The sequence below is a fragment of the Oncorhynchus gorbuscha genome, linkage group LG01 (assembly GCF_021184085.1).
Source record: "Oncorhynchus gorbuscha isolate QuinsamMale2020 ecotype Even-year linkage group LG01, OgorEven_v1.0, whole genome shotgun sequence".
In the NCBI taxonomy this organism is placed as follows: domain Eukaryota; kingdom Metazoa; phylum Chordata; class Actinopteri; order Salmoniformes; family Salmonidae; genus Oncorhynchus; species Oncorhynchus gorbuscha.
The window spans coordinates 187,501-200,593 of NC_060173.1; the positions used below are offsets into that span (position 1 = coordinate 187,501).

The 13,093-nt window shown below is 43.3% G+C and overlaps 1 protein-coding gene across 2 annotated transcripts in view; it reads right to left on the reverse strand.

Moving 5' to 3' along the window:
* vwf (von Willebrand factor) overlaps positions 1 to 13,093 on the reverse strand; it is a 208,587-nt gene that overhangs the window by 141,667 nt on the left and 53,827 nt on the right. For both annotated transcript variants that reach the window (XM_046342718.1, XM_046342727.1), the window contains exons 20-22: positions 11,188 to 11,326; positions 2,648 to 2,782; positions 2,301 to 2,447 (exon numbers count right to left, since the gene is read on the reverse strand). In XM_046342718.1, the coding sequence (XP_046198674.1) occupies positions 2,301 to 2,447; positions 2,648 to 2,782; positions 11,188 to 11,326 (421 nt within the window). The remainder of the gene's footprint in view (positions 1 to 2,300; positions 2,448 to 2,647; positions 2,783 to 11,187; positions 11,327 to 13,093) is intronic.

Genomic DNA, 13,093 nt, shown 5'->3' on the forward strand with positions numbered 1-13,093 from the left:
ACACGGACAAGTTCTTATCCGTCGGAAAGATATCAGTTTGTCTCTGTGAATGGTTTGTCCTGTGACAAATCAACTGTAAATTTCGGTGTTCCTCAAGGTTCCGTTTTAGGACCACTATTGTTTTCACTATATATTTTACCTCTTGGGGATGTTATTCGAAAACATAATGTTAACTTTCACTGCTATGAGGATGACACACAGCTGTACATTTCAATGAAACATGGTGAAGCCCCAAAATTGCCCTTGCTAGAAGCATGTGTTTCAGACATTATGAAGTGGATGGCTGCAAACTTTCTACTTTTAAACTCGGACAAAACAGAGATGCTTGTTCTAGGTCCCAAGAAAGAAAGAGATCTTCTGTTGAATCTGACAATTAATTTTAATGGTTGTACAGTCGACTCAAATAAAACTGTGAAGGACCTTGGCGTTACTCTGGACCCTGATCTCTCTTTTGAAGAACATATCAAGACCATTTCAAGGACAGCTTTTGTCCATCTACGTAACATTGCAAAAATCATTAACTTTCTGTCCAAAAATGATGCAGAAAAATTAATCCATGCTTTTGTCATTACTAGGTTAGACTACTGCAATGCTCTACTTTCCGGCTACCCGGATAAAGCACCAAATAAACTTCAGTTAGTGCTAAATATGGCTGCTAGAATCCTGACTAGAACCAAATTTTTTTATCCTATTAGCTAATATCGTGCTAGCCTCCCGACACTGGCTTCCTGTCAAAGCAAGGGCTGATTTCAAGGTTTTACTGCTAACCTACAAAGCCATACATGGGCTTGCTCCTACCTATCTCTCTGATTTGGTCCTGCCGTACATACCTACACGTACGCTACGGTCACAAGACGCAGGCCTCCTAATTGTCCCTAAAATTTCTAAGCAAACAGCTGGAGGCAGGGCTTTCTCCTATAGAGCTCCATTTTTATGGAATGGTCTGCCTACCCATGTCAGAGACGCAAACTCGGTCTCAACCTTTAAGTCTTTACTGAAGACTCATCTCTTCAGTGGGTCATATGATTGAGTGTAGTCTGGCCCAGGAGTGGGAAGGTGAATGGAAAGGCTCTGGAGCAACGAACCGCCCTTGCTGTCTCTGCCTGGCCGGTTCCCCTCTTTCCACTGGGATTCTCTGCCTCTAACCCTATTACAGGGGCTGAGTCACTGGCTTACTGGGGCTCTCTCATGCCGTCCCTGGAAGGGGTGCATCACCTGAGTGGGTTGATTCACTGATGTGGTCATCCTGTCTGGGTTGGTTCCCCCCCTTGGGTTGTGCCATGGCGGAGATCTTTGTGGCCTATACTCAGCCTTGTCTCAGGATGGTAAGTTGGTGGTTCAAGATATCCCTCTAGTGGTGTGGGGGCTGTGCTTTGGCAAAGTGGGTGGGGTGATATCCTTCCTGTTTGGCCCTGTCCGGGGGTGTCCTCGGATAGGGCCACAGTGTCTCCTGACCCCTCCTGTCTCAGCCTCCAGTATTTATGCTGCAGTAGTTTATGTGTCGGGGGGCTAGGGTCAGTTTGTTATATCTGGAGTACTTCTCCTGTCCTATTCGGTGTCCTGTGTGAATCTAAGTGTGCGTTCTCTAATTCTCTCCTTCTCTCTTTCTTCCTCTCTCTCGGAGGACCTGAGCCCTAGGACCATAGCCCAGGACTAGCGGACATGATGACTCCTTGCTGTCCCCAGTCCACCTGGCCGTGCTGCTGCTTCAGTTTAAACTGTTCTGCCTTATTATTATTTGACCATGCTGGTCATTTATGAACATTTGAACATCTTGGCCATGTTCTGTTATAATCTCTACCCGGCACAGCCAGAAGAGGACTGGCCACCCCATATAGCCTGGTTCCTCTCTAGGTTTCTTCCTAGGTTTTGGCCTTTCTAGGGAGTTTTTCCTAGCCACTGTGCTTCTACAGCTGCATTGCTTGCTGTTTGGGGTTTTAGGCTGGGTTTCTGTCCAGCACTTTGAGATATCAGCTGATGTACGAAGGGCTATATAAATACATTTGATTTGATTTGATTTGATTCGAGCAGTAGTAGTAGGAGGAGTAGATAATAATAATTATTATTCGTTTTGTAATAGTAGTAGTAATATTAGTGGTATTAGAGCAGTAGTAGTTTAGTAATGGTAGTATAGCAGTAGTAGTAGTTGTAGTGGTATTAGAGCAGTAGTAGTGGTGTAGTAGAGGTAATTGTGTAGTAGTAGTATAACAGTACAGTAGTAGTAGTATAGTAGTAGTAGTATAGTAGTGCAAGTATAAAAGTACATTAGCAGTATAGTATTACTATAGTAGCAGTATTACCCTGTACTGTGAGGAGATGTGTACCAGCAGGCGGGTCCCCAGGTCCCAGCTGATAGAAATGTGTTTCCCCAGCAGCAGGATGAAGAACTGACCAGAGCGAATGATCTCCACCTCAACACCCTTCATCACTGGCTTCTTCATCCTCACCTGGAGAAGAGGGGGGGGGGGGGTTATGTGTATGTGTGTGTGTGTGTGTGTGTGTGTGTGTGTGTGTGTGTGTGTGTGTGTGTGTGTGTGTGTGTGTGTGTGTGTGTGTGTGTGTGTGTGTGTGTGTGTGTGTGTGTGTGTGTGTGTGTGTGTGTGTGTGTGTGTGTGTGTGTGTGTGTGTGTGTGTGTGTGTGTGAGACCTGTCCATGCTCCATAGTTATGAGTCCACCCTGGTAGTAGACTGTAACAGCTTTAGCACAGCGATGACCAACGACCCCACAGGCCTCATTCTCCACAAGCACCCTGAATGACCCCTCGTCTCCTCCACACTGGTCCTGGAGAGAGAGAGAGAGAGAGAGAGAGAGAGAGAGAGAGAGAGAGAGAGAGAGAGAGAGAGAGAGAGAGAGAGAGAGAGAGAGAGAGAGAGAGATAAAAAATACAGACCACAAATTTCAATTGGCTATGCTTAAATTCATCCTTAGCTCTGGCATCTTCCCCAATATTTGGAACCATGGACTGATCACCCCAATCCACAAAAGTAGAGACAAATTTCACCCCAATAACTACCGTGGAATATGCCTCAACAGCAACCTTGGGAAAATCCTCTGCATTATCATTAACAGCAGACTTGTACATTTCCTTAGTGAAAACAATGTACTGAGCAAATGTCAAATTGGCTTTTTACCAAATTACCATACGACAGGTCACGTGTTCACTCTCTATTTACAAACATACAAACCAAAACCAAGGCATAGACTTCTCATGATTTGTTGATTTCAAAGAGCTTTTGACTCAATTTGGCATGAGGGTCTACTGTACAAATTGATGGAAAGTGGTGTTGGGGGAAAAACATAAGACATAATAAAATCCATGTACACAAACAACAAGTGTGCTTAAAGTGGGCAAAAAACACACATTTCTTTCCACAGGGTCTTGGGGTGAGACAGGGATGCAGCTTAAGCCCCACTTTTCACACCCTGGCCATGGAGAGGGTTTTATTCTCTATTTTGGTTAGGCCAGGGTGTGACTAGTGTGGGCATTCTAGTATCTTTAATTCTATGTTTTCTATTTCTTTGTGCTGTCTATCGTTGTCTCTGATTGAGAATCATACTTAGGCAGCTTTATCACACCTGTGTTATGTGGGTAGTTGTTTTCTGTTTAATGTTTCTGCACCTGACAGAACTGTTCGTTGACGTTTTTGCTCTTTGTTATTTTGTTCTAGGGTTCAGATTTTAATAAACATCATGGACACGTACCACGTACCACACTGCACTTTGGTCCACTCCCTCTTCTTCAGACGTTACACCACTGTCATTAACATAAAGTTGAAATTGCCTGTTTTAGGTCAGTTCGGATCACCACTTTATTTTAAGAATATGAATTGTCAGAATATTTCAGCTATTTCAGCTTTAATATCTTTCATCACTTTCATTATATCTTTCATCACTTAACTAGTGGGTCAGAAGTTTACACTCAATAAGTATTTGGTAGCATTGCCTTTAAATCGTCTAACTTGGGACAAATGTTTCGGGTAGCCTTCCACAAGCTCCACAAGCCTCCCAAAATAAGCCTCCTTGCTTGCACACGCTTTTTCAGTTCTGTCCACAAATTTTCTATGGGATTGAGGTCAGGGCTTTGTGATGGCCATACCAATACCTTGACTTTGTTGTCCTTAAGCAATTTTGCCACAACTTTGGAAGTATGTTTAAGTTCATTGTCCATTTGGAAGGCCCATTTGGGACCAAGCTTTAACATCCTGACTGATGTCTTGAGATGCTGATTCAATATATCCACATCATTTTCCTCCCTCATGAAGCCATCTATTTTGTGAAGTGCACCAGTCCCTCCTGCAGCAAAGCACCCCCACAACATGATGCCGCCACCCCTATGCTTCGCTGTTGGGATGGTGTTCTTCGTTTTGCAAGCCTCCCCCTTTTTCCTCCAAACATAACGATGGTCATTATGACCAAACAATTCTATTTTTGTTTCATCAGACCAGAGGATATTACTCCAAAAAAGTATGATCTTTGTCCCCATTGTGCAGTTGCAAACCGTAGTCAGAAATTTTTATGTCGGTTTTGGAGCAGTGGCTTCTGCGTTGTTGAGTGGCCTTTCACGTTATGACGATATATTACTCGTTTTACTGTGGATATAGATACTTTTGTACCGGTTTTCTCCAGCATCTTCACAGGGTCCTTTGCTGTTGTTCTGGGATTGATTTGAACCTTTCGCACCAAAGTACGTTCATCTCTAGAAGACAGCACAAGTCTCCATCCTGAGCGGTGTGACGACTGCGTGATCCCATGGTGTTTATACTTGCTTACTATTGTTGCAACCCATATTTATGCTTATTTATTTTCCCTTGTGTACTTTAACCATTTGTTACAACACTGTATATATATATATATATATATATATATATATATATATGTGTAATGTCTTCATTGTTTTGAAACTTCTGTATGTGTAATGTTGACTGTTCATTTTTATTGTTTATTTCACATTTGTATATTATCTACCTCACTTGCTTTGGCAATGTTAACACATTTTTCCCATGCCAATAAAGCCCATTGAATTGAATTGAATTGAGATAGGTGGAGGGAAAGAGAAGTGGAGGGAGGGAGAGAGAGAGAGGAGAGAGCGAGAGAGGGAGAGAGAGAGAGAGATTTGTGGAGGAAGAGAGATGGAGAGAGAAAGAGAGAGATTTGGAGAGAGAGAGGGAGATGGAGAGAGAGAGGGGGAGATGAGAGAGAGAGAGAGAGAGAGAGAGAGAGAGAGAGAGAGAGAGAGAGAGAGAGAGAGAGAGAGAGAGAGAGAGAGAGAGAGAGAGAGAGAGAGAGAGAGAGAGGTGGAGGGAGAGTGAGAGAGAGAGGTGGAGGGAGAGAGAGCGAGGTGGAGGGAGAGGGAGGTGGAGGAAGAGAGAGAGGTGGAGGGAGAGCGAGAGGTGGAGGGAGAGAGAGGGAGATGGAGGGAGAAAGAGAGATGTGGAGGGAGAAAGAGAGAGGTGGAGGGAGAAAGAGAGAGGTGGTGGAAGAGAGAGTGAGGTGGAGATAGAGAGGGAGGGAGGGGAGGGAGGGATTGAGATAGGTGGAGGGAAAAGGGAGAGGTTGAGGGAGAGAGGGAGGAGGAGGGATTGAGATAGGTGGAGGGAGAGAGAGAGATGGAAGGAGAGAGAAGTGGAGGGAGAAAGAGAGAGATGAAGACTTGTTTACGTGTTGCTGTGCGTTTTGTTGCCAACCTTACTTTCCTACTTGACAACTTTACGTTTTTAACTTTTTAATTACCGTTTATATTTTGGGTTTTTCCCTCAACTTTTTTTTTTACATTCAACTTTTTCACTCCGGATGCTTTAACTGGACATTTTTCGTCAGGACCTCCAACAGCCGAAGCTAAGTAGTAACATTAACATGATGCCTTCTAATTGCAGTCGCTGTACTCATAATATACAGGAGAACGGTCGCCTTACGGCGAGGATAGCTGTGCTACAAGCCCAGATTTAGACGGAATCGTTAGGAAAGGGTAATTTCAGTGTAGGAAAGGAAGTGCCAGCGTAGCCTAGTGGTTAGAGTGTTGGACTAGTAACCGGAAGGTTGTGAGTTCAAACCCCTGAGCTGACAAGGTACATATCTGTCGTTCTGCCCCTGAACAGGCAGTTAACCCACTGTTCCCAGGCCGTCATTGAAAATAAGAATATATACTGACTTGCCTGGTTAAATAAAGGTTAACATTTAAAAAAAAAAAAAAAAAAAAACAGTGTCTGTGCCACCACCAGTAAGTTAGTACAGATAGTAACATTAGTATAAATCCCCTTGCACGTTCCCTGCAGCTGGACAACTTGCTCACAGTTTCTGGAGGGAAATGCTGACAAATTGAAAACCCTAGTCATTACCCACAGTATTAGATTTAAAACGAATCATCCAGCGATCATACATTGTTCACCAGGGGGTGGGCTACCGACGTTAAGGCTAATCTGAAGATGGTGCTGGCTAAAGCTAAAACTGGCGAGAGTATAGAGATATTGTTATCCATGTAGGCACCAACGATGTTAGGATGAAACAGTCAGAGATCACCAAGCGCAACATAGCTTCAGTGTGTAAATCAGCTAGAAAGATGTGTCGGCATCGAGTAATTGTCTCTGGCCCCCTCCCAGTTAGGGGGAGTGATGAGCTCTACAGCAGTCTCACAACTCAATCGCTGGTTGAAAACTGTTTTCTGCCCCACCCAAAAGATAGAATTTGTAGATATTTGGCACTCTTTCTGGGACTCACCCACAAACAGGACCAAGCCTGACCTGCTGAGGAGTGACGGACTCCATCCTAGCTGGAGGGGTGCTCTCATCTTATCTACCAACATAGACTGGGCTCTAACTCCTCTAGCTCCACAATGAAATAGGGTGCAGGTCAGGCAGCAGGCTGTTAGCCAGCCTGCCAGCATAGTGGAGTCTGCCACTAGCACAGTCAGTGTAGTCAGCTCAGCTATCACCATTGAGACCATGTCTGTGCCTCGACCTAGGTTGGGCAAAACTAAACATGGCGGTGTTCACCTGAGCAATCTCACAAGGATAAAGACCTCCTCCCCTCCTGTCATTATTGAAAGAGATCATGATACCTCACATCTCAAAATAGGGCTACTTAATGTTAGATCCCTTACATCAAAGGCAATTATAGTCAATGAACTAATCACTGATCATAATCTTGATGTGATTGGCCTGACTGAAACATGGCTTAAGTCTGATGAATGTACTGTGTTAAATGAGGCCTCACCTCCTGGCTACACTAGTGACCATATCCCCCGTGCATCCCGCAAAGGCAGAGGTGGTGCTAACATTTACGATAGCAAATTTCAATTAAAAAAAATAAAAAATTATGTTTTCGTCTTTTGAGCTTGTAGTCATGAAATCTATGCAGCCTACTCATTCACGTTTTATAGCTACTGTTTACAGGCCTCCTGGGCCATATACAGCGTTCCTCATTGAGTTCCCCGATTTTCTATCGGACCTTGTAGTCATAGCAGATCATTTTCTAATTTTTGGTGACTTTAATATTCACATGGAAAAGTCCACAGACCCACTCCAAAAGGCTTTCGGAGCCATCATCGACTCAGTGGGTTTTGTCCAACATGTCTCTGGACCTACTCACTGTCACAGTCATACTCTGGACCTAGTTTTGTCCCATGGAATAAATGTTGTGATCTTTGTTTTCCTCATAACCCTGGACTATCGGAACACATTTTATTACGTTTGCAATTGCAACAAATAATCTGCTCAGACCCAACCAAGGAACATCAAAAGTTGTACTATAAATTCAAAGACAACACAAAGATTCCTTTATGTCCTTCCAGACTCCCAAGGACGCCAGAGGACAAAAATCAGTTAACCACCTAACTGAGGAACTCAATTTAACCTTGCGCAATACCCTAGATGCAGTTGCACCCCTAAAAACTAAAAACATTTCTCAGAAGAAACAAGCTCCCTGGTATACAGAAAAAAACAGAGCTCTAATGCAAGCTTCCAGAAAATTGGAATGGAAATGGCGCCACACCAAACTGGAAGTCTTCAGACTAGCTTGGAAAGACAGTACTGTACAGTATCAACGAGCCCTTACTGCTGCTCGATCATCCCATTTTTCCAACTTTAATTGAGGAAAATAAGAACAATCCGAAATTCCTTTTTGATACTGTCGCAAAGCTAACTAAAAAGAAGCATTCCCCAAGAGAGGATTACTTTCACTTTAGCAGTGATAAATTCATGAACTTCTTTGAGGAAAAGATCATGACTATGAGAAAGCAAATTACGGACTCCTCTTTAAATCTGCGTATTCCTTCAAAGCTCAGTTGTCCTGAGTCTGCACAACTCTGTCAGGACCTATGATCAAGAGAGACACTCAAGTGTTTAAGTACTATATCTCGTGACACAGTGATGAAAATAATAATGGCCTCTAAACCTTCAAGTTGCATACTGGACCCTATTCCAACTAAACTACTTAAAGAGCTGCTTCCTGTGCTTGGCCCCCCTATGTTGAACATAATAAACGGCTCTCTATCCACCAAACTCACTAAAAGTGGCAGTAATAAAGCCTCTCTTGAAAAAGCCAAACCTTGAACCAGAAAATATGAAAAACTATCGGCCTATATCGAATCTTCCATTCCTCTCAAAAGGCTGTTGCTCAGTAACTCACTGCCTTCCTGAAGACAAACAATGTATACGAAATGCTTCAGTCTGGTTTTAGACCCCATCATAGCACTTAGACTGCACTTGTGAAGGTGGTAAATTACATTTGAATGGCATCAGACCGAGGGTCTGCATCTGTCCTCGTGCTCCTAGACCTTAGTGCTGCTTTTGATACCATCGATCACCAAATTATTTTGGAGAGATTGGAAACCCAAATTGGTCTACACGGACAAGTTCTGGCCTGCTTTAGATCTTATCTGTTGGAAAGATATCAGATTGTCTCTGTGAATTGTTTGTCCTCTGACAAATCAACTGTAAATTTCGGTGTTCCTCAAGGTTCCGTTTTAGGACCACTATTGTTTTCACTATATATTTTACCTCTTGGGGATGTCATTCGAAACATAATGTTAACTTTCACTGCTATGCAGATGACACACAGCTGTACATTTCAAAGAAACATGGTGAAGCCCCAAAATTGCCCTCGCTAGAAGCATGTGTTTCAGACATAAGGAAGTGGATGGCTGCAAATGTTCTACTTTTAAACTCGGACAAAGCAGAGATGCTTGTTCTAGGTCCCAAGAAACAAAGAGATCTTCTGTTGAATCTGACAATTAATCTTAATGGTTGTACAGTCGTCTCAAATAAAACTGTGAAGGACCTTGGCGTTACTCTGGACCCTGATCTCTCTTGTGAAAACATATCAAGACTGTTTCAAGGACAGCTTTTCTCCATCTACGTAATATTGCAAAAATCTGAAATTTTCTGTCCAAAAATGATGCAGAAAAATTAATCCATGCTTTTTTCACTTCTAGGTTAGACTACTGCAATGCTCTACTTTCCGTCTAGACGGATTTAGCACTAAATAATCTTCAGTTAGTGCTAAATACGGCTGCTGGAATCCTGACTAGAACCCCAAAATTTGATCATATTACTCCAGTTCTAGTCTCCCTTCACTGGCTTCCTGTCAAGGCAAGGGCTGTTTTCAAGGTTTTACTGCTAACCTACATAAGCATGGGCTTGCTCCTACCTATCTCTCTGATTTGGTCCTGCCGTACATACCTGCACGTACGCTACGGTCACAAGATGTAGGCCTCCTAATTGTCCCTAGAATTTCTAAGCAAACAGCTGGAGGCAAGGCTTTCTCCTATAGAGCTCCATTTTTATGGAATGGTCTGCCTACCCATGTCAGAGACGCAAACTCGGTCTCAACCTTTAAGTCTTTACTGAAGACTCATCTCTTCAGTGGGTCATATGATTGAGTGTAGTCTGGCCCAGGAGTGTGAAGGTGAATGGAAAGGCCCTGGAGCAACGAACCGCCCTTGCTGTCTCTGCCTGGCCGGTTCCCCTCTTTCCACTGGGATTCTCTGCCTCTAACCCTATTACAGGGGCTGAATCACTGGCTTACTAGGCCTCTTTTATACCGTCCCTAGGAGGGGTGCGTCACTTGAGTGGGTTGAGTCACTGTTGTGATCTTCCTGTCTGGGTTGGCGCCCCCCTTTGGGTTACATTTACATTTACATTTAAGTCATTTAGCAGACGCTCTTATCCAGAGCGACTTACAAATTGGCGCATTCACCTTATGACATCCAGTGGAACAGTCACTTTACAATAGTGCATCTAAATCTTAAAGGGGGGGGGTGAGAAAGTTGTGCCGTGGCATAGATCTTTGTGGGCTATACTCTCAGGATCGTAAGTTGCTGTTTGAAGATATCCTTCTAGTGGTCCCGGGGGCAGTTTGTTATATCTAGAATACTTCTCCTGTCCTATCAGGTGTCCTGTGTGAATTTAAGTATGCTCTCTCTAATTCTCTCTTTCTTTCTTTCTCTCTCTCGGAGGACCTGAGCCCTAGGACCATGCCTCAGGACTAGCGGGCATGATGACTCCTTGCTGTCCCCAGTCCACCTGGCCGTGCTGCTGCTCCAGTTTCAACTGTTCTGCCTGTGATTATTATTATTTGACCATGCTGGTCATTTATGAACATTTGAACATCTTGGCCATGTTCTGTTATAATCTCCACCCGGCACAGCCAGAAGAGGACTGTCCACCCCACATAGCCTGGTTCCTCTCTAGGTTTCTTCTTAGGTTTTGGCCTTTCTAGGGAGTTTTTCCTAGGCACCGTGCTTCTACACCTGCATTGCTTGCTGTTTGGAATTTTAGGCTGGGTTACTGTACAGCACGTTGAGACATCAGCTGATGTACGAAGGGCTATGCAAATAAATGTGACTTGATTTGATTTGATTTGAAGAGGTGGAGTGAGTTGGAGAGAGAGAGGGAGGGAGAGAGGGAGATGGATGGAGTGAGACAGAGGGACAGTCATAGAGAGTGGGGGGAGAGATGGCAAGTTGTAGGGAGAGAGATGGAGGGAAAGAGAGGATGGAGGTTGTGGAAGGAGAGAGATAGGATGGAGAGAGTTAGGGAGGTGGAATTAGAGAGAAGAAGACACCAAGAGAGAGTGGGGGGAGGGAAGATGGAGAGGTGGACAGAGAGAGTGTTGACATCATGATTACTTAACAACTTTGAGACAAGTACCAGGCATGACACACACGATAACACACAGTACCACAAACTGACCTGCACCAGGATGTACTGACAAAGTCCAGGGAAGGAGTACTGGAGACCGTCGAAGGTGATGTAATGTCCCTCTCCCACTGTACGACAAACACCATCACACACGTGCGCTGTACAGCTCCAATGTCTGTTCTCACACATACTGCACAGGACACAAACACAACATCAGAGAAAGATGTGGATGATTGTTACGTTAGGTATGGTCTCAACAAGGTGCATACCAGGTGATATTGTTATGTTAGGTAAGGTCTCAACAAGGTACATACCAGGTGATATTGTTACGTTAGGTATGGTCTCAACAAGGTGCATACCAGGTGATATTGTTATATATGGTCTCAACAAGGTGCATTTTTTTTATTATTTTTTATTTATTTCACCTTTATTTAACCAGGTAGGCTAGTTGAGAACAGGTTCTCATTTGCAACTGCGACCTGGCCAAGATAAAGCATAGCAGTGTGAACAGACAACACAGAGTTACACATGGAGTAAACCAGGTGATATTGTTATATATGGTCTCAACAAGGTGCATACCAGGTGATATTGTTATATATGGTCTCAACAAGGTGCATACCAGGTGATATTGTTATATATGGTCTCAACAAGGTGCATACCAGGTGATATTGTTATGTATGTTCTAAGCCATTTACAGTTAAAGTTGTAAATTTACGTACACCTTAGCCAGTTCAGTTTTCACAATTCCTGAAATGTAATCCTAGTTAAAAAAAAATAGCTCAGTTAGGGTTAGGATCACCACTTTATTTTAAGAATGTGAAATGTCAGAATAATAGTAGAGAGAATGATTTATTTCAGCTTTTATTTATTTCACCACGTTCCCAGAGGGTCAGAAGTTTACGTACACTCAATTAGTATTTGCTAGCATTGCCTGGGTCAAACATTTCGAGTAACCTTCCACAAGCTTCCCACAATACGTTGGGGGAATTTTGGCCCATTCCTCCTGACAGAGCTGGTGTAACTGAATCAGGTGTATAGGCCTCCTTGCTCGCAAACACATTTTCAGTTCTGCCCACAAATTTTCTATGGGATTAAGGTCAGGGCTTTGTGATGGCTACTCCAATACCTTGACTTTGTTGTCCTTAAGCCATTTTACCACAACTTTGGAAGTATGCTTGGGGTCATTGTCCATTTGGAAGACACATTTGCAACCAAGCTTTAACTTCCTGACTGATGTCTTGAGATGTTGTTTTCCTTTCTCATAAATCCATCTATTTTGTGAAGTGCACCAGTCCCTCCTGCAGCAATGCACCCCCACAACATGATGCTACCACCCCCGCTACAACCCCCAGATGGTTTTCTTCAGCTTGCAAGCTCCCCCTTTTTTCCTCCAAACATAACGATGGTCATTATTTATTTATTTAAAAAAAATGTATTTCACCTTAATTTAACCAGGTAGGCTAGTTGAGAACAAGTTCTCATTTGCAACTGCGACCTGGCCAATATAAAGCATAGCAGTGTGAACAGACAACACAGAGTTACACATGGAGTAAAAAATTAACAAGTCAATAACACAGTAGAAAAAAAAAGAAAAAAAAGGGGGAGTCTATATAAAATGTGTGCAAAAGGCATGAGGAGGTAGGCGAATAATACAATTTTGCAGATTAACACTGGAGTGATAAATGATCAGATGATCATGTACAGGTAGAGATATTGGTGTGCAAAAGAGCAGAAAAGTAAATAAATAAAAACTGTGGGGATGAGGTAGGTGAAAATGGGTGAGCTATTTTCCAATAGATTATGTACAGCTGCAGCGATCAGTTAGCTGCTCAGATAGCTGATGTTTGAAGTTGGTTAGGGAGATAAAAGTCTCCAACTTCAGCGATTTTTGCAATTCGTTCCAGTCACAGGCAGTAGAATACTGGAACGAAAGGCGGCCGAATTAGGTGTTGGCTTT